This window comes from Loxodonta africana, chromosome 25 (assembly GCF_030014295.1).
Source record: "Loxodonta africana isolate mLoxAfr1 chromosome 25, mLoxAfr1.hap2, whole genome shotgun sequence".
In the NCBI taxonomy this organism is placed as follows: domain Eukaryota; kingdom Metazoa; phylum Chordata; class Mammalia; order Proboscidea; family Elephantidae; genus Loxodonta; species Loxodonta africana.
In genome coordinates this window covers 18,823,201-18,844,852 of record NC_087366.1, presented here as the reverse complement: position 1 = coordinate 18,844,852, position 21,652 = coordinate 18,823,201, and the positions used below count along the sequence as shown (strand labels likewise).

The window sequence follows — 21,652 nt, the reverse complement described above, 5'->3', positions numbered from 1 at the left end:
GAATCCACTCAGCAGCAACGGGTGGGTGGGTATGTACCATGTACTTTTCTAAGCCCTTGGAAATACAGAAGAGAGCAAGACAACTCTGCCCTCCTGAGCTTGCGTTATCATTTGTTAGCACCGGGCTCCAGTTACACACATTAATGCTTCTGTGAATACAGTAGAAAATTCTTTAAAGGCTATGTCGGTACTATAGGACGTTGCCATATTATTCTCTTAAAAAATACTTTTTGAAAAATAGAAATTATTACTTTTATTTTATATCAGTGTTATGCATTTATGTAAATGATTGGCTTATCTAGAAGGTTGGATATAGAGATTGAAGGAGAAATTTTGTGGGACAATTTTGGGGAAGAGGTAGCATTTCAGAAAATTTTGAGGAAAGGAAAAAAGTACTCGATGCCTTTGGGAAAGAGTTTAGCAGTCTAGATTTATACAGTGGACTCACAGCAGGCAAGGAGGCTGAGTCTTGTGATTGGAAGAACAGAGTTAAGATGGGAGGAATGAAGTTGTATTTTTCTCCAGTGATAATGTGAAGGAATCATAGAGCTTATTCGATATTTCAGATTCTTTAGCTCTGTAAATAGAAAAATAAAATAGATTGGACAAAGGCAACTCTAAATTTATGAGGTAATAGAATCTCTTGTCACTGCTGGTGACAGTGAATCTCCACTGTCTCCAAAAATTTTGCCTGGAGAGGGAGGGAGCCTGGCTATGGCCAAAGTGTTAGATAAAGCCAAGATATCTTCTTTAGTAGCTGTCAACTTTGTTAGGGACGTATGTTCGAAAACTATTATAATTGGGGGTAGTCTAAAACTACAGTAGATACTAAAGTAGAAAGGTGATCATAAGTTGAAGCAGCCAGCCGAGAACATCTAAGTGAATTCTTTTTAGTGCTTCAAACAGGCCATGGTTAGTAAGTAAATGAAATTTCATGATGAAGATGAATGGACATTTCTAATAGGGGAAAATGTCAATGTGATCATTTGTAGAAGCACCCATAACACATCTGAATATTTAGTGTATCATTTAACCATTTTTCCACGATATGTTCTTGGCTATACCTTGTTCATAAATAAGGTTCTTTAAATGTGTCAAACCATTAAAAGAGTAAGTTTTATAAAAAATTTTGGAAGTCATGCTTTGTATACCAAGAGCTCAAAAAGTCATTTTTGAGTCTTTTTGTTTGAAATGTTGTTTTTTCACTGTGTGCACCTGTTTTCTTGTCATTGGTCCCCATTTAGTATTTTTATATATACACATCTCTTATAAAAGAACTTCTATTGAATTTAAGCTGTATAAAGTTACTGATGGATCCTAAAATGTTTTTCTTAGATTATATTAGAAGTAATATAGTTTCTACAAAAAGTATCATGGAAAATTACTCAGGTAGCTCTGTGGGCCTTAGTAGTTTCTGGATTAATACCTTTCAAGACAAAAACTCAGCATGAGAGACATCAGACTACAGGCGACCCAGTTAAAGTACTGGAATTCAGAGTGGGACAGTTTATTCATCTGGGCTCTGAATACAGATGGCCAGTTAATTTTTGTGTCAAAATGGCTCCTGTTCTTGCTTTATACACAGTATTTCTATCTTCTTTTCCAGAGGCTGCTATTCCAAAAAGCTTTCAACTCTCAGCAGTTAGTTCATGTCACTGTCATTAACCTGTTTCAACTTCATCACCTTCGTGACTTTAGCAATGAAACGGAGCAACATAGTTATAGCCAAGATGAGCAGCTGTGTTGGACACAGTTGCTGGCCCTCTTTAGTGAGTATTAAATCATTTCTTTGGTCTATGCTGTTTTCTTTGAAAAAAATTAGCCATTTTCATCATTGCAACAAAATACATATGAAAGGGTCCTGTGTTTCTTAGTATTGAATCAGGAGGCCTGAACCTCAAGTTTTAGCCTTTTATTTGCTTATACCCCTTCATCAACTGTATAATATATTTAGCAAGGGAAAAAAACTCACTTTTCAGAAAGAAGATGTAAGGTACTTCTTAAGCAGAATACAACAGAAAGGTCATAATGATATTTTACTTTTGCCTGGTACACAGTTTCAAGTATCTTACATTTTCTGAATACTTTTTGTCTTTAAGTGTCTTTTCTTGGCATCTTGTGCAAGTGTCCTCTCCGGAACGGGTCTCAGGAGGAGTCCTACAATGCTTACCCCCTCCCTGCAGTCAAAGTCTCCATGGACTGGCTGAGACTCAGACCCAGGGTCTTTCAGGAGGCAGTGGTGGATGAAAAACAGTAGTAAGTGTTTTAGAGTTTCATGTTTGCTTGTCTGCTTTGTTTGCTTGACACTCATAGATACGTAAAAACTGCCTTCTAAAACACAGCATTTGAACAATGGAAGACTTTGTATTTTCTGCCTACCCTGGAAATTGATTTAAAGACCTCTTTGTATAGTTTTTTTTTTTCCTTTGGTTATTTGAATTCTTTATGCAAGGCACAAGTCTTAAGGATTTGTGACTCCTTGTGCCCACACCCTATTCCTAGTTGCCATCCTGGGGAAAGTGCATTTTTCACATTTTGAAATGAAATTGAAATAAAACCAGTTTGTTTCTAATCCATTCATAATATGCCCCAGTTCTCTGTTCAGGATTTGAAGGGAAGAGATTTTTATTTTCTTCCATTATTTTCCCTGCATAAGCTGTTTGATGTTGCCTTACAGTAATACCCACTTTGAATTATATTTGTTTTGAGCATAAAAGTGTGAATGTTATTTTTGCTCTCACCGATTTTCTCTGTAACCTCTACTCAGTCATTCTGGCAGTTCCTAGGAACTCTTGATTTTACAGTGACAAATGAAAACTTTCAGATCACTTTTGATTATATGATTAATACTTCCAAGAAGTCTTTGCAGTGAATAGAAAGTTCCTCCCATGCATGTTTTCATGGTGGAGATAAGCGGAATCTTTTCGAAATGTCTGGTTTGTGGCCCAGCCACATTGACCAAGGTCACATCCTAGAAAAGGGCCTAACCATATTTAAGACCTTGAGATCCCACTACTGCTTTTTTTTTTTTTTTTTTTCATTTTATTGTCCTTTCGGTGAAAGTTTCCAGCTCAAGTTAGTTTGTATTTGCCTACCTTTAAAAAAAAACCTTGCCCAGTCATACATAGTGTATCAGATCTATAGATTTTTCTAATGTTTGAAATATGGCAGTGTTTTTGGTACATTTAAATGTAAAGTGATACTTACAAATCTGTATCCCTGGTGGAGACCCTAACATACCTCACTCAGAAACCAAGGACTTTAATAATACATTTAACAACTGAGTATGTAGAACACAATTCCTAATAGAGAACTGACAGTGGATTCTACAACTGATAGTGTATGTGAAAGCCCTGTATAAACATAATATGTTGTTTCTTTTTTCAAAGTTTTCTTAACAATCAATTTCAAGTGTTTAAAGCTTACAAATTATTTTCACTATTGTTAATTTAGGAGCTTGGGGAATGATCTGCTTAGTAGAGACATTTGACCCTTTTTTTATCTAGAATCTTTGAAAATATGTTTTAGGAAATTATTCAGGCTTTAAAATGCTGATTCAAGGGAAATATACATAAAGTCCAGGTTCTATTGGGGTCATTTTCATGGCTTATCAGTGTTCTGGTTTCATTTGTATAAAAATAAAGTCTGAAATCTCTCTCTAATTTACAGCATTTGGCCCTGGCTAATTTCTCTCCTAAATAGTTTCCATCCCCATGAAGAGGACCTCTCAAGTACTAACGGTGAGGACTACCTAACTTTGTATTGTTGATGTTGTTATCCGTCACTAAGGGTGAGGTTAAGGCCAGAGAAACACAGGTTTTTAGTGTTAAGTGTTTGGCTTAAAATTTCTTTATGTCAGAAGAGAGTTTGAGCTCTACGCGGATGAAGTTTAGAGGTAAGGATGCTGTAACGTTGTAGACTTTTGGGGACGTAATATTCTTCCAGTTCTTTGGGCAGCCTGTTCTCCTGTTCAGCTACATTTGAATAGGTGTAAGGAGTCCAGAGAGTACAGTACCTTCAAATTCTTTCCATCTTCTTACCATTAAAAAGAAAAGGAATTCTTGTGAACCACATTACTCATTAAAGTATAATACCTGCTTATTGTAGAAAATTTGGGAAGTACAAAGAACACAAATCACCTGTAGTTCTATACAGAGCTACTTTGTACTATTCACATGGTAGTATGTCTTCTTTGGGTTTGTTTTTTTGTGTACATAATATGCACCTTCGTATGATTGGTGTCAGATAGGGCTTTGTACCTGCGTTTCAAATTTAACGTTATGTTGTTAGCATTTTCGTCTTTAAACATTTTGAAAACACAATTTTTACTGGCTGTGTGACAGTCTATCCTATGGGAGAGCCATTAATTTATTTACTCATTTCCCCATTGCTTTAAAAATTTCCCCATTATAAATCTGCACAGAACAACCTGTAACTTGACTCCTTTCTAGTTTCCTTCCCTTAGATCAGTGCTCCTCAAACGTTAATTTGGAAATGAATCACCTGGGATCTTGTTAAAATGCAGTTTATGATTCAGCCCTTTTGGGGTTGTGCCCAAGATCTTGCCTTTATTACAAGTTCCCAGATGATGTCAGTGTTGTTACTCAATACTTGGAGTAACTGGAAGATAGATAATCTAAGTTTTGGAATTACTGGATCCAGGGTTATGAATTTTTAAGACTGTTGATTTTAAAAAAAAAACCTATACTCCAGCCTCCTCAGCATTGACTATTAGGCATGTGTAGAGGTAACATACAGAGCTTTGACAAGTGAGTTATTTTACCAGAGCTACTGTAGAAGAGAGCAGAGAACTATGAGCATTACAGATCCTTTCTTTCTGTACAGAAGAGCCTTTTTTTTTTTTAGCAAGCAGAATTAAAACATTTACAAATCTTGGTTTCAATCCTTCTCTAGCTACCCCACTTCCAGAAGAGTTTGAGTTACAAGGATTCTTGGCTTTGAGACCTTCTTTCAGGTGGGTGGCAGCGACAGGTTTCCTTCATTGGTGGTGATTGCAGCCTTAAAGTGACAGGAATCAGGCTTGGGTTTAGAGGAGCCCCTGTCTGTTCCAGCTGTGTCTCATTTTCTTAACAGGAACTTAAAAGATTATCTGTTGATGTGAAAATAGATTTGTATATGTTATGCTTTTTATTCCTGTGTAACATCAATACTAAATGCTTAAAAAACAGAGAACAAAGGGAAAAAAAAATACTTCTCCAAGTGACATATATTCACTGAATTCTGCTTTTATACTTCTCCTGAAATTAGAGGGTAAATGTTTCAAAAATGAGAGACAAATGTAAACCAGAGGGTATTTCTTGATGTCTTTTTCATGTCAGTAGTAATGATAAGCACTGAATAAAGAAATCATTGTGTGCTTCCCTCAAACCAGGCATCAAAGCTGCTACCTCAAATTAGCTTGAGAATTAAGCCAGGAAACCTCTCTTTAGCTATATTGCATCTCTTAATCTCTGGAAAGAGTTCTAAGCTCTCAGTAGTAGTTGTTAAAGGAATCGCTCTGTTCTTTGGGGCACATTTCATTGCAATTAGAAATTAAACATTTCTGGAAAATGGACATAAAATGGACATAAACTCCAAGAACATTAGTCATACGGAAAATTTAACGAGTTTGTAGCCTTTAGAGATTTCCACTCTCTGCCATTAACCCCTTATGAACTTCTCACTCTGCACAGATGACCTAACCTTTCTATTTCAGAGACAGCTTTCTCAATGTCTGCCCTCACTCTAATCTGTTTTTCCAGACATCCTTTGTCTCTTTCCCTCCTGTTTCTAAGGAATAAGTTCTTATGCCTTTTCAAGTCTAACTCTTCTATCTAGGCCATTGATCTCATCCCTTCCTACCTCCCCAAGAACCTTGCTTCAGCTGTTACTCCGTGTTGTATTTCCAGTATATGTGTGTGTGTGTATATATATATACACATATATATGTAAATAACCAATTACTTCTCTTTAGCCTGGTAACATTCAAGTATGCCTATTCTTTAAAAAAATAGAATTTCACAACCCACCTTTCCCTTATGGTTCCATATCTGTGTTTTCATCACCAGACTTCTGAAGTGAGTAGAATCTTACTGACTCTACTTCACCTCCCAGCTATTTCTCAGCCTACTGCAGTTTAAACCATCAATGTCCTTGTAGTTACCAAATCCCAGTGGCTTCTTTATAAAGTTTATCCTATTTAATCTTTCTTCAGCTCTGAATCTTTTGACTCCCTTCCTTCATGAACCCTTCGTTTTCTTAGCTCTTGACACCACCCTTATTTTCCTAGCCCAACACTCATACTTTCATTCTTTCTTTTGTACTACATGCCTCTGAATATTGGTATTCACCAGGATTGTTTCCTTGTCTTTCCTCTTCACTGTCTACATTCTCCCTGGGGATCAAGTCCATCCCATGTCCTAAGCTTTGATCTCGTGGATGGTCAGCCCCAGATAGTCAGTTCTGACTTCTGTTTGAGTTTGGACCCGTATTTCTAACGATCTGATCTCTTTATGCATTTCAGACTTTAACATGATCAAAATTGAGCTTGTATTTTCCTATTTAGCCAGTAAAAAATACTTATTGCTGTATTTCTTATTTGTGCTTGTGATATTGTTCATCTATATGATTGAGCTAGAAATCTGAAAAGTTCGTATTTTCATCCATCTTTCTCACCAAGTCTTCATAATTCTATGTACAAAATGCCTCTTAGATCCATCTCGTCCCATGTATTTCACCCTTGTTGAGACTTTTATCACTTTTTACCTGAAGTATTAAAAGGCTTCCTAATTAAACCTCCCTAGTTACAACTTCTCTCCTCCTGTAGTCCATTTCTGCTTTGCCTCCAGAGTTATGTTTAGAGTATAGAGCTGATGATGTGCCATGGAAAATACAAAAACTGTGGTTTATCCACCTACCCCACCCCCGTTGCTTCAGACTCTTTTGTTTGATGTCCAGGTTGTATCACTGTCAAGTCCTTAGTTTTTCAGCCACTAGCAACCCCCCCCACCAGTACTTACATACAGACACATACAGTATCCTATTCTTGAGCTCTGTGTTTTTATTCCTCCACACCTTTGTTTATGCTATGCCTAGAGCATAACCTCTTCCCCCCACTCCCCTTACTAACCCGTTAAGCACTTACCTATACCTGTAAAGGTCCAACTCAAGTATTACTTACTTTTTAAAATCTTTCCAGGCCTTTACAGAAGGAGCTCGTACCTTCTTTTACTATGCTGCCTTTCCATAGATTTTGTTAATGATACTCACCACATTGAACATAATTATTTGTTCTTAAAGGTTGGGACTGTTTTTTATTTGTCTTATGTCCTCAGCATGTAGCCTACTGCCTGGCAATTCTTAGATGCTTTGAGGAGAGGGGGGAGATAGTTGTGTTTAATGAGGAGAAATCTAAAATATTATTTTTTCAAGTTGATTTAACCTTCTAAAGTCAATGAGCTTTTGCTCTATACACTTCATGATATTTATACATTTTCCTGATTTAGAATGGGCCATCTTAAAGTGGCTAGGTTAGTACCACTGATTAGAACAGGCGTCTCAGAGACTCATCATTGCCATGGTCATTTCAAGCAAATTACTTAGATTGCAGGGTATGTATAAAACTACTTTTACAATGAAAAAAGAATATTAATAAAAGGTTATGGTTTATTTGAATTCCTCAGAAAGTATATGTAAAATTGTTACATTAATGTAATTATTTTGCACATTGTCTTTTCTGCTTTGCTTCATTGTATTTAAAAATTTTCCAGAATATAAATTCAAACAAATACAGCTGATTACATCAAGCTGCTAACCAGTTTGGGAAATATCTGCAGCCATTACAGTAAATCAGGGGTACTTGGTATATATCTTTTTTTGATGCCTGGGAAATATCATTAGTAGTTTAATTTTCTATAATTATGCTATGTCAATTTTAGGAACTTGGATTTTTCCAAAGGCCACCAGGGTATTACAGGAGACAAAGAGGGTCAGCAACGACGAATACGGCAGCAGCGCTTAATCTCTATAGGCAAATGGATCGCTGATAATCAACCAAGGTTGGCCATGGAGCTTCTGCTGTGCTCCTTTTAGTCTTCTTATCAGATATACGCACACACACACCCCACATATAATTGAGGCTTTTTATGTGGGGTGAACCCCTAAGTCAAAAGGTTGATAAGTCTCAACATAAACCCATAACTATTTGCATTCAGTCATACCATCAAATTCTGACCCTAGTGATTATAATATATTCTTCATTTAATCTCTCTATTCCTCGGTTTTTTTTTTATTCCTCGTTACACTGCCCATATGGAGGAATTGGTCTTATCTTCCTTATTTGTGATGAACTTCTCTAATTGATAAACATCTGTGTAAATCTGACTACACTGTGTGTTCACGGTAACGGTGATTTATGTTGGCAGGAGAGTGGTGGTCAGTTTAAGTCAGGCTAGACCAGGAACAAGTGCTACTGGCTATAGTGGAAAGTACATAGGTTTTGGTGTCACATAGGTTTGAGTTCAGTTTCTAGTTACGCAGTTTCTCAGGTGTGTACCCTGGGATCTCCCTGGTAGATTACAATCTTTTCAGAAACCATAACCTACCAGTTACTCATTTTTGCATTCGGGTTCCTGTCATACTGTAGGCGTTTAAGTGGTTGCATGTTTGAATTAACACCTGAGCTTCCATTTCCACAGTTGTAACATAGGACATATATATGGCTCCCTTGTAGGACATAGGGGCCTAGGCCAGTGCGTTGTGTTTAACATGTTCCATAAATGTAGCTGTAATGATTAGAAAACATCTAAAGGCCAAGGCAATGTGTTTGGTAATGTTAATTGTGGTATGAGAATCTGAATTTCTAAATAACTACTTTTTGTGTTACCTGAATTCACATTTTTTTTATGTCCTGCTGTATCCATAGTTTTTAGAACCAGGAGCACATTGACTATTGGATCCATACACAGTTCACATGTTACGTTTTTTAGGTTTATGTTTTTCATATATGGATTTATTTTTACTTTTTAGGCTGATTCAGTGTGAAAATGAGGTAGGGAAATTGTTGTTTATCACAGAAATCCCAGAGTTAATACTGGAAGACCCTAGTGAAGCCAAAGAGAATCTCATTCTGCAAGAAACATCTATCATAGAGTCACTGTCTGCAGACGGGAGCCCGGGACTGAAATCAGTGCTATCTACGGGCCGAAATCTAAGCAACAGCTGTGACACAGGGGAGAAACCAGTGGTCACTTTCAAAGAGAACATTAAGCCACGAGAAGTGAACAGAGACCAAGGAAGAAGTTTTCCTCCCAAAGAGGTGAGAAGGGACTATAGCAAAGGAATAACTGTAACTAAGAATGATGGAAAGAAGGACAACACCAAGAGGAAAACTGAAACCAAGAAATGCACCTTAGAAAAGTTACAGGAAACAGGAAAGCAGAATGTGGCAGTGCAGGTAAGCTGTATTTGAACTATAAAGCAGGTAGAGGAAGCCCACACAAAAAGGCAAGGTTTTTCATTTTGTTCCTAAAGCCTTGAGAATTGGCTCTTGTGGATGCTTCGGTGCATTCTTTGAACACATAAGTCAAGTGTAGAGCTACGGCAGAAGCTTACCTCATCAGTTCTTGGGAACTTTAAGTGAAAAAATCTCAACCTGATTGACGTTTTTTTCAGTCACACCAATTTAAGTGGTTTGAAATGACCAGTTGCAGAGCCGTCAATTCCACAAAGATATTTCCTGTAGAGGATGTAATTCCCATTACATCCCATTAACGTGTAGTGGGAGAATTGGGGTCTTTTATAGATCCAATAGAATTAAGATTATAGTAAGCCTCTGATAGGGGTTTTTGGTGTTTGTTTTTTTTTTTTCCTCCCAGATTTACTATACAAAACTATAAAACACATTTTGGGAAAAGAGGCTCTTTTCCTCATCATTTGTACCTGTCCCAGCCAGCAGTAGCATTATACCACTTAAGTGTTATCCTGGCTCATGAGAATTTGTAAAGCGGGAACCCAGGTCTCTTGCTGGGAAAAAATAAGCGCTGCTCAGTTATTCATGACGAACTGAGTTTTTCCATACCCTTCCAAAGAGATACAGATTATTTCATATAAACAGAAAAGAGTCTTTACTCTGCACTGGTAATTGATTTTGTTTAAACCATTACTGTTTGAATAAATAGTTTAGTGTCCATGGGATTTGTTAACACACTTTGGCAAATGTACTTGTTTGCGCTAGGCACAGGGAACATCTCCACTTTAAGATTAATAGTAGGGAGAGAAACAGAAATTTTTTTTAAATGGTAGAAATCGAGAAAAGACATGGAGAAAGATAGGTGCTGGGGAAAGGAAAGGAAAAAATGAACTAGAAAGCCAAAGGACCAAGAGGGTTAGGGATAAGGAGTCCAGTGTTTCCTGCCTGCCTTGCCTCCCAAAAGTCCAGATGGAAAATAAAATCTTTCCGGCCCCTCATCTATTCTCAAATCTGTCTACAGATGATTAAAGAAAGCCAGTACATCACCAACTTCTGAACCTCATCCCAAATTTGCTATAAATGCTGCCTGTTTTTTCCTGATTTTGTCTAACTGAAAAGCCTTGAGCAGTGTACGTGGCATCTACTTCTCTCTGGCTCCGTGTATCTGATCTCAGGGCCTGTTCCTTACTGCTGGAAGTGTACTTCTTTATTCTGAGGGGTGGCAGGGATGGAGGGCGGAGGGTGGATAACTGACTGGTAGTGCACCTGTGACTGCCCAGATGAAATTAAGCTAAGAGCCAAAGATATCTCACCTGTGGGTTGATAGTCATTATTCATAATTCATCCATGCTAATTTTTTTTTAATTAATGACAAGAAGGTAAAGGGCCCTGGGCCCTATAATAGGCAGCTTGAGATCATAGTCAAGTTTTTTAGTCTTTTTTTTTGGTGTCACGAGTCTGATTTGTAAAGCAAATGGCCTCTCAGGTCCTTTTCATGTTTAGTATTTTTATGATTCTGTGAAAGAATTTTTACGTTAGACTAAGCCCTAATATCTTTATTGGCAATTAAATTTGATTTTTCCATTTTTAACTTAAGTGAATTTAAACACCCTCGGTGTCTTTTTTTTTTTTAGCATAATGGGGTTTTAAATACTTTCTTGGAGTAGGTACTTCATTCTGATACATTTGATTTTCAGATTATTATAGTTTTGCCTCTGTTGGTCATAGGTAAAATCCCAGACAGAACTAAGAAAGACTCCAGTGTCTGAAGCCAGGAAAACACCTGGAACTCAAACCCCAAGTCAAGCAAGCAACTCCCAGTTTATCCCCATCCATCACCCTGGAGCCTTCCCTCCCCTTCCCAGCCGGCCAGGTAAATACAGGTTTTGTCATTCTTCTACTTAATCCCATCTGTGTAGGAATTTCTGTTCATTTGTTGAATGATTTATGCTGTTCAGGAGTGATACTACTGTACCATAATGTTAAAAGGTAGAGGGAAGCTCTAAGTTCCGTAATGCTTACGAAATTGGTTTTTTTTCTCTGTAGTTTATATACTAGTGCATATTTGTTAACATAAATGAATTCCTGTCACTAAACATGATCTTTAAGAAGCCACCTTAAGAGAAAACCCTGTTTGTTTTCATGGATAGAAGTAGCCAGTAGTCTACATTTAGTTCTCAAAATTAATTAAAGTTAAATGTTGATACTGTTGGTTGATCCCTTATTCTTACTTGTGAGAAGACATTTACCCTATTAAAAAAAAAAAAAAAAGACTTCGTTTTTTTACCTTTCCTTTCTATTTCATTACACTAAAGTTATATTTTTCTATTTTGAAGGGTTCCCGCCCCCAACATATGTTATCCCCCCTCCTGTGGCATTTTCTATGGGCTCAGGTTATACCTTCCCAGCTGGTGTTTCTGTCCCAGGAACCTTTCTTCAGCCTACAGCTCACTCTCCAGCAGGAAACCAGGTGCAAGCTGGGAAACAGTCCCACATTCCTTACAGCCAGCAACGGCCCTCTGGACCAGGGCCAATGAACCAGGGACCTCAACAATCACAGCCACCTTCCCAGCAACCCCTTACATCTTTACCAGCTCAGCCAGCAGCACAGCCTACAAGCCAGTTGCAGGTTCAAGCGCTCGCTCAGCAACAGCAGTCCCCTACAAAAGCTGTGTCGGCTTTGGGGAACAGCCCTCCTCACCACTCCGGATTCCAGCAGGTAATGTTAGCTGTGCGTGTCACGCTCAAGTGGGGACGGGCAGAGGCTAGGATTATTCAGCATTTGCTCAATTAAAAATACTAGTTAAGCTTTGAGACATTTCTTGCTTAGATTTGTAATAAATATGGGAATAGAATAGTATTCTCTCTGCTGTTGAGGAAAGTTCGAATGCTTTTCTTACCTTTGTAAAGGATAATTAGATCTTAACTACCACTTTTTGCCATTAATCAGCTTAATAGAAAAATATTTTCTGTAAATAATTTTCTGCTGTTTGAACAGAAACTAGAAAAAGGAAATTGAACTGTAATCTTAAGTGTTAAATAAGATAAGGCACCAGCAGTAAATATTACCATCCCCACAGCACTTGAAGCAGGAGAGGAAAAACACACACATACGCACATTCATTCATTAAACCTCTTAAATTAATTGGATCGAAAGAACATGAGTTCAGCATCCATAATCTGTTCCCAGAAAGCTATGAGTATTGAAAAACCCAAAAGGTAAAGGAAACTGCTACATTGCCTAGGGTTTTGTTGGTTGTAAAATTCCTCAAGTTCATTTCGTGATTTTGACCATTGAATGCAAGTAACATTACATTTTATCCTCACTTTGATGACAGGCATCTCTTTTTTAGTATCAACAGGCAGATGCCTCCAAACAACTATGGAATCCCCCTCAGGTTCAAGGCCCATTAGGGAAAATCATGCCTGTGAAACAGCCCTACTACCTTCAGACCCAAGACCCCATAAAACTGTTTGAGCCGTCATTGCAACCTCCTGTAATGCAGCAGCAGCCTCTAGAGAAGAAGATGAAGCCTTTTCCCATGGAGCCATATAACCATAGTCCCTCAGAAGTCAAGGTCCCAGAATTCTACTGGGATTCTTCCTACAACATGGCTGATAACAGAGCTGCGATGGCACAACAAGCAAATATGGACCGCAGGGGCAAACGGTCACCAGGAGCCTTCCGTCCAGAACAGGATCCCGTGCCCAGGATGCCGTTTGAGGTGTGTGTTCTTTCCTGTCACCAGGCAATTTGGAGATAGATCTGGGGCTGCATATCTTTTATAAAGCTCCCTCTGATTCATTAGTACTGCAGAATGCTGCTGAGTAACTGGAGCAGCTCTTTAAAGTTGCACAGTATGGTTGAGTTTAAGGAGCTGAAGAATTCTGTAACTGATTTTTAACTCTCATGGGCTGGCAGAGAAATTATGTGCAGAAATCTCTAACATAGCACGTTTGAGAATTCTGAGACAGAGCTCCTCCCAGTTGGGCTGAAATCGTCTGAGCTTAAAAATAGGTTTACCAAGTATTTAAACAAATTGCTTTCTGAGAGGAATAAAGTCAACCAGTTATCTTGGACAGTGGGGCTCCTTTTCCTTGCCCTTTTATCCATGAGAAACAGGTGTGTTTGTAACTTTCAAATATAGTTGGATGGTTTCTCTATTTTGTTAGGACATGATAGGCTAATCACTTTGCTACTTTGCATTGTTTTGCTCACAAGCCACATTAACTTTTTATGTTCTGCTCTGTCAGTGTTCTTGCTTCTTTCTGTTGTGTTCATGTTTCTCTACGTTGTCCTTGTGCCCCTTTCCTCTTTGCGTAATACTGTATATTTCACTACTGATTTCTTTTCCCACTGTGACTTTAGTTGCCTTCGTTAGCTACTTACTCCTTTGTGCTTTTCTTTTGTCATCCCTTATTGCATCTTACTGTGATCCTTTCTGTCACTAGGACCCCAAGAGCTCCCCTCTGCTTCCTCCGGACCTGTTAAAGAGTCTGGCTGCCTTGGAGGAAGAGGAAGAGCTGATTTTTTCTAACCCTCCTGATCTTTACCCAGCCCTGCTGGGGCCTCTCGCCTCTCTTCCTGGACGAAGCCTCTTTGTATGTATTTGATGTAATTCTGCTGCTTGCTGTAACCCCAGCGTCTTTCCTGAGATTTGGTAGTATTTGGAATAGATGATGTCTTCTTTCTGGGGCTTTCATTCTTTACAGACTTGTAAAACCTGTTTCCTGATGGTCCAAACTAACCCTAAATGGGAATAGAACATGGCAAAACGTTGACTCCATAGCTCCCCCAAATCTTAAAGTCACAACTCAGTTGTATGTGTTATCCTGAAAGCATCCTGTAGGGCTGGTCACCCGCAGGATGTGATACAGGCAATGAACTCACTTTTCAGGTAGCACTTGATCTGGAGCCAGATTTCAAGTGTCATTTAATCTTGCTTAGGAACAGCAAGATTTTTCTTAAGATGTACACAAAATATGAAAGGAAAGACATTCTAGATTTTTTACTAACATTATTAAACAGTGTGTGGCTCTCTTCTGTTTGGTTGACTGAACCCAGAGCCTGATTCATAAACAGCATGAGAAAAATGAAGAGGATTCTATTTATAAACATGGTTGGACTGCCATGAATGAGTGAATAACTAGGGTGACATAAAATCTAAGAATTTATTAGTGGTGTCTTCAAGAACTCTGCCTGCATTTCAGAGAGTGTCATTCTATACTCTTTTCAGTGTTAACATAATGTTTTATGAAGGGTGGGGGAATGCAAAAGATGGGAAGAAAGACTAGATGCCATGAGGTTTCTTCTCCTCTTATTCCATCTTAATACATAAAAAAAAGTTGTGAGTTATACTTTCTTGCTCACAAACACAAAGCAAGAAAATATAAGATTAAGGTGCACCCCAGGAGAAATAAAAGCTTAATGGCTAATATGACAGTAGCTGCCGCCTCTGGCACTTAAAGTTCCCTTAAGTTAAGAATTCACCTGGGTGAGTCGCAGTAGAAGGCCCCTCCCCGCCAGCAGAGGTAACTGCTCCTTTAGAAGCTAGAATAACAGTAGTGCCATGACTGGGTAGAGCTTGTAGGAGTCCAGCTGCTGTACAGTTTGTTGCTTCTGCATGTTTGCCTTTCTTGCCGCTTTGGCTGGGGTGGCTGGAGGGACCCAGGGTGGTGTCTCTGTCTGCTTATTTCTCGGTCCCTTGGTTCCTGTTGTTCCAGCCCCTCCCATTGGAAACAGCTGATGGTGGAACAGGTGTTGGGTTTTCTGTTGTGTTTTGCTTTTTTGATCTATTTTTGGTTGCATGTTTTAAAAATAACCATTAAAAAAAAAAAATCCTTTACCGTAGCCATTATTATATTTAACATTGTTATCAGTATATTATGTGCAAAAGTTTTCTGCATTAGTAGGTGTTTAATAAATGTTTTGTTTACCAACTATTAAATGACAGTGAACATTAGAGATTTAGTTTTTTTTATTTTTCTAATAACTTTCTTAGGGCTAATAAATAGAAGCTTGACTTTTAGCGACTATTTTAATACATACCACAAATAGAGCTGCTTCAGAAACATGTTAACAAAATCAGTTGTCACCTTGATGTGAAAGGTTTAAGTCATTAATTTCAGTGTTTTAAAATTTAGAAGAAAAAACAGTGCCAGAACAGCTCATCTTGTCCTGAGAGTGTTTTAAGTGAGACTGTTAACAAGGGGAGGAACCCTGGTGGCAGGGCAGTTAAGTGCATATCTGCAAGGTCAGAAGTTTGAAGCCACCAGCCGCTCTGTGGGGGAAAAGACCTGGCGAGTCTGCTCCCATAAAGATTACAGCCTAGGAAACCCTGTTAGGGCAGTGCTGCTCTGTCCTATAGGATCGCAATGAATCGGAATCAACTTGAGGGAACAAAACAATAATTAACAAGGGGATTCCTGAGGCTCATGTCTTGTAAATACTCAGAATTGCCATTGTCCAGGGTTTCTGGTCCCTGACAGACTCTTTTTTGTTGGATAAGATACACCAATAAAGGAGGGTTCTGTCAGACTCACCTGTGGCTTCTGGCACTTAGCTGGTTTCATGGTATTAATGGATTTGAATTCCTACCTTTTAAGCCTTACATTGTATACCACAGGCCCTTGTGATACAAGTGTGCTTAAATGATGGTCTTCTACTTTGGTTCTGTCGTATTTTAAGATTCACATTAGAAAATGGAAGGCATAATGTTACTGCCTTTTTTTTTTCCCCCTCGGGGCTATGAAGAAATCCTTATTGGAGAAGCCCTCAGAGCTTATGTCACATTCATCCTCTTTCTTGTCCCTCACCGGATTCTCTCTCAATCAGGTGGGTAAACAGTTAAAACTCCTGCTTTCTGTTTTCATTGAAGGCTGTAGTAGAGAGGAGCCGTGGTGGCACAGGGGTTAAGCATTTGGCTGCTAACCAAAAGGTTGGCAGTTCAAATCTACCAGCCACTCCTTGGAAACCCTATGAGGCAGTTTTACTGTGTCCTGTTAGGGTCACTATGAGTCAGAATTGACTCGATGGCAACAGTTTTTTTTTGTTTATAGTAAAGAGAGAAAGAATTCAAATTAATTTAGCACATTTGAAATTTTACTGTTTTTACTGGTATTTTCTTTCTCATTCTGTTTCAGTACATCTGTTTTTCGATATTTCCTTTTGCTTCCACATATTGATGTCTTCCAGATATTTGATTTTACCCTCTCTGTCTCTGATTGGGATGGGTTGGAGACTTCTACATTGCATTAACTTCCTATTAATATTGAAATCCTTAGTGCTTTGTTGTTCACCCAAAGAAATAATTTGCGTTTTTTAACCTGAATGGTTTCTGTAGAACAAAATAATGGGTGAGAAAGCAAAAGGGAAAATGAATTTGACAGCAAATTTTTAAAAAACAGGAATAAAAGCCTTCAGAAGCATATTGTACTAAGAAAAGCTTAAGGCTTATCAGGCATCCATGAGCATTGCATTTTCTTAAATCTCTTTCCATGGAGTGAGTTTATAACTTGGCTGTTTATTGTCTTTCAGGAAAGATACCCAAATAATAGTGTGTTCAATGAGGTATATGGGAAAAACCTGACAACCAGCTCCAAAGCAGAACTCAGTCCCTCAATGGCCCCCCAGGAAACGTCACTGTACTCGCTTTTTGAAGGAACTCCATGGTCTCCATCACTTCCTGCCAGTTCAGGTATTAACTGGTCTTTAGATTGTAGACCTTGCATTTTCTGTGAACTGAAACTGATTAACAATTACTGTGATGTTTGTTATTTTTTATAAATATATACACACACACACACATTAAATTATATATTCAATCTGTATGGTGAACAAATAATCTGAGAACCTGGACTATATGAAGAAGAACATGGTATCAGGATTGGAGAAAGACTTATTAACCTGTGATATGCAGATGGCACAACCTTGCTTGCTAAAAATGAAGTGGACTTGAAGCACTACTGATGAAGGCTACAGCCTTCAGTATGGATTACACTTCAACATAAAGAAAACAAAAATCCATGCAGCTGGACCAATAAGCAACATCATGATAAATGGAAGAGATTGAAGTTGTCAAAAATTTCATTTTCCATGGATCCCTAACCAATACCCATGGAAGCAACAGTAAGGAAATCGAACAGTGTATTGCATTGGGCAAATCTGCTGTAAAAGACCTCTTTAAAATGTTAAAAAAGCAAAGTTGTCACTCTGAGGACTTAGGTGCACCTGACCCAAGTTATGGTATTTTCAATCACTTCATGTGCATGGGAAAGCTGGACAATGAATAAGGAAGGAACACTGAAGAAGATGGTTGCCTTTGAATTATGTATGGCATTGATGAAGAATGTATCATGGACTGCCAGAAAGAACGAACAAGTCTGTCTTGGAAGAAATAACACCCAAGGTGCTCCTTAGAATAAGGATGGTGAGACTTCATCTCACATACTTTGGACATGTTATCAGGAGGGACCAGTCCCTGGAGAAGCATATCATGCTTGGTAAAGTAGAGGGTCAGTGAAAAAGAGGAAAACCCCTCAATGAGATGGATTGACACAGTGGCTGCAACAGTAGTGTCAAACACAGCAGTGATTATGGGGATGGCACAGGACCAGGCAGTGTTCTGTTCTGTTGTACGTAGGCATAGGATCACTATACGTCAGAACCAGCTCAACGGCACCTTACAACAAAAAACATTAAGTAACTTGTGAAAGAAAATAGTTAGAAAGCCTAATGAGCCAATTTACATAATACTACTAGAAAAGCTTCTTACATCCTCAGTAACCAGCAGAGCTATAAAGAAGAAAATTTTCAGTTCTAACTGAAGAAGTATATGGTTTCCAGCTTTTTTTTTTTTTTTTGTAGATAATCATTCTTTGCAGGGAAAGTTGCACTATTTTAATATAGAGAATTACAAAATAGCATTTTATAAATTGGACCTGATTTGATAGTAATTCTTAAGGTCGGGCAGTTCTAGTTCTGTTAGAGGAGACCAGTAGATGCTCACCTGAAGCACGTGCGCCAGAATACTGCATGCGGTTGGCAGAAGTTGTCTCCTGTTGTTTTGTTTTGTTTGGTTTGGTTTTTATGCGATAAGGCATATTAGTGTAACTGGTAGATTCCCACTGGGGGCCCTTATTTTGCCTTTCCCTCAAAACTCAGTGGTTATTTTTACTAGAATTCAAGTGATCAGATCTACAGGAAACTTCAGTTCTTGGTATGTTTGGGAAACACCTTATTCTTTTTTAATTTTCTGTGTTGTTATTTGATAGATCATTCAACACCAGCCAGCCAATCTCCTCATTCATCCAACCCAAGCAGTCTGCCAAGCTCTCCTCCAACACACAATCATAATTCTGTTCCATTTTCCAACTTCGGACCCATTGGGACCCCAGATAACAGGGATAGGAGGATTGCAGATCGATGGAAAACAGATAAGCCAGGTGAGAGCTGGGTGTCACTGCCCTAGCAAAAGTGAAATAACTTGATCTATCCTTCCTGGGGTTTGGCACTTGGCAGTGATAGAGTGCCTTCTTCAATTCTTCATATCTCTTTTCATCCTCTAGCCATGGGTGGGTTTGGCATTGATTATCTCTCAGCAACATCATCTTCTGAGAGCAGTTGGCATCCGGCCAGCACTCCAAGTGGCACCTGGGCAGGCCATGGCCCCTCCATGGAGGATTCCTCAGCTGTCCTCATGGAAAGTCTAAAGGTGAGTGGACTTCAGAAACAAGAACTCTTGGAGCATCAGTGGCTCTGCTTTCATTCACATGAACAGCTGGGCTTGTTCTCTAAGGCCCTTAGAGAAGTCCTAGGAACGTGGACTACCTTATAAGAGTCTTAAATGGGGATTTTTTTTTTTTTAAGCTGTGAATTCACTAGTGATAAAACAGTATCTTCAGGAAATGAAAACATAAAGGTTTTAGTTTTGTTCTGAGGTTGAGAAAATTCAAATTCATCTTGGAATGTTTAAGTCTTTTTCTAATGAGATAAAAAAGGGTATCAAGTTTTAGAAATGTTCTGTTTGCCTAAAACCTTTATAGTAAATACCTTAGAGTACCACACAGCTGAGTTTTAATAAAAGACTTTATATAAAATGTAGTTTTACTTTCTCTAAAATAATCTTAATGGGAACTAGTCTTGAAAAAGAGTCTTAGAAGGACTTTCTCCAATAGCTGGATTTTTTCAGGGCTGGGGCAGAGTTCTTGGGAAATACGTGCTTTTATATTTAGCTGGGATTGAAAAATAAATCCCTTTCAGACAACCATGCATTTGACCTCTGCTGACAAGATCTGGCTGTTTTTCAGTCTATCTGGTCCAGTTCCATGATGCATCCTGGACCTTCCGCTCTGGAGCAGCTGCTAATGCAGCAGAAGCAGAAACAGCAGCGGGGACAAGGCACCATGAACCCACCACACTGAGGCCAAAGTGGCAACCCTGGGAATGAAGGCTCCATAAACCATGGCATGTTGGGCTTGCAGGACTGGCCCACACAGTCCCCTGCAGGTGGCAGCCCTCTTTTCTGTTCCTTGCTGTCAAGAGGGTGTAAGTGTTCCACCAGCCCGCTGAGTGTGCACGAAATGTCCGCAGTGCAACCAAAAGAAAAACCCATCAGGAACTCTCCGTCCCCCCTGGCCTTCCGGAGGGAGAGAGGAACTGCTGTTTGTCTCACTCAGTTACCTGATATCACCGCCTCTCACCTTCTCCATTGTGCATGTCCCCAGCCACATGGGAAGTGAAAGCTGAGAAGGAAAGGCAGATGGGAGAAGCCAATGGGAACTTCTCAGTCCTTTTTTCCTCTTTGGGGAATAAAATAGGAATCCATCAATGATTGCTTTGCTGACTGAGAATGTAGTTGAAACTATTCCTGAACATCTTTTATTATTGTTATTCCTCTCAGTAGTAAAACGTCACACTGAATTCTTCCATACACAGATGTGCTTCTAGTCAGTGTGTAGCAAGGAGAGCCCTGGTGACTGCTCCTGTGAGAGGATGGTGGTGACAGGATGGAGAAACTGACCTCTTTGGCCAGTGGAAGTATTCTGTAAGGGAGAGTACACGGCCTCACCTTTCACTCAGAAGGTTCTGGTAGGCCCTCCCTGGCCTGGAGACCCAGCAGGGAATGCCCTTCACTCTGTAGGTGCTTGAGCCCCAGTTGAGGATGCAGTGTGGGTGGTGGTGCTGGGCTGGACTAGCAGGTGACTGCTGTAGGATATTAAATTAATGTCTTTGATTCCTGTACATTTTATGGTAGCATAGCAAGCAGTCTGACAGAAGGCAGGCTAGTTGGTCCATTCATGGCCTGACACATTTTAATAGGTAGAAGCTTTCAGTGTGGTTATTTTTCGTTTGGTTGGTTTTTGTGCCCCACCTTACCACCCACCTCCTTCTGCCCCTACCTCCGTTGCTTTTCTGCCCTATGCTGTGTGCTAGTAATTGTTTTCATTCCTATTGTGTACAACATCTCACCAAGAAGCAACAGCGTGGGGTCCAGCACTTGGGGCCCAAAGGACAGTCTGAAGAAGAAGAAAGCGGCGGCGTCTGCATCGTCCACAGAGGGGCCGGGCCCACCCAGCTACAGCCTCCCAGCCCCCGTTTTCAGAGTGACATTCAAAGCAGCACGGACATGTGCTTGTCCTGCACGGAAGAAAACACAACGAAGTCCATTTTGGAAAAGGCGAAAGAAAGGAAAATAAACTTTTTATTTGCTATTTATTAGGAGGAAAGAGGACTGAATTTCCTTGTGTAGAAACAGAAGGACAGCATTTCTGTTAGTCGTTTCCTGGAAAAGTAATATTTTAAGGGGAAATTATGGAAACGATCTAAGTGTCCAGTTGCTGTGCTAGTGGTAGGGTTTGTTTTCTGGGAGGCTTCAGTGTCTGTGTGAGTCGGGGCGGGGGGTGCCCATGTGTCCATCCCCTCCTGGAGGGAGGGGGACGGATGAGTGTATGCAGTTAGGTTGGGGCTTTAGAGCTGGAAAACAACTGCAGAGCAGAGCACATCCAGGAGCCCCCGTTGTCACTAGAGTCTGGGCAACCCCAGCAATTACAAGGGGTGAAATGCTTGTTGCTCTTCAGAGAGTGGTTGGAGCCCCCCGCTTCCCGTATGCTTACATTAATGCTTTTTTAGTTTGACATGGTGTTTGGGATTTTTGGTTTTATTTTGTTTTTTGTTTTTGAAAG

General features: G+C 39.4%; 1 protein-coding gene across 16 annotated transcripts in view; it reads left to right on the top strand.

Annotated features, from left to right (window-relative positions):
• The window catches only part of SMG7 (SMG7 nonsense mediated mRNA decay factor), a 96,949-nt gene extending 76,059 nt beyond the window's left edge, over positions 1-20,890 (top strand). For 11 of the 16 annotated variants that reach the window (XM_064276532.1, XM_023549198.2, XM_003410849.4 and 8 more), the window contains 15 exons: positions 1,607-1,769; positions 2,100-2,256; positions 3,670-3,740; positions 4,915-4,975; positions 7,938-8,057; positions 9,028-9,454; positions 11,198-11,342; positions 11,806-12,188; positions 12,823-13,194; positions 13,922-14,071; positions 16,224-16,304; positions 17,007-17,166; positions 18,743-18,913; positions 19,037-19,182; positions 19,778-20,890. In XM_064276532.1, coding sequence (XP_064132602.1) covers positions 1,607-1,769; positions 2,100-2,256; positions 3,670-3,740; positions 4,915-4,975; positions 7,938-8,057; positions 9,028-9,454; positions 11,198-11,342; positions 11,806-12,188; positions 12,823-13,194; positions 13,922-14,071; positions 16,224-16,304; positions 17,007-17,166; positions 18,743-18,913; positions 19,037-19,182; positions 19,778-19,891 — 2,721 coding nt within the window. In that variant the 3' untranslated portion in view covers positions 19,892-20,890. The remainder of the gene's footprint in view (positions 1-1,606; positions 1,770-2,099; positions 2,257-3,669; positions 3,741-4,914; positions 4,976-7,937; positions 8,058-9,027; positions 9,455-11,197; positions 11,343-11,805; positions 12,189-12,822; positions 13,195-13,921; positions 14,072-16,223; positions 16,305-17,006; positions 17,167-18,742; positions 18,914-19,036; positions 19,183-19,777) is intronic. The other 5 variants (XM_023549197.2, XM_064276526.1, XM_010590956.3 and 2 more) reach the window with 5 other exon arrangements.
• The last annotated feature ends 762 nt before the right edge of the window (positions 20,891-21,652 follow it).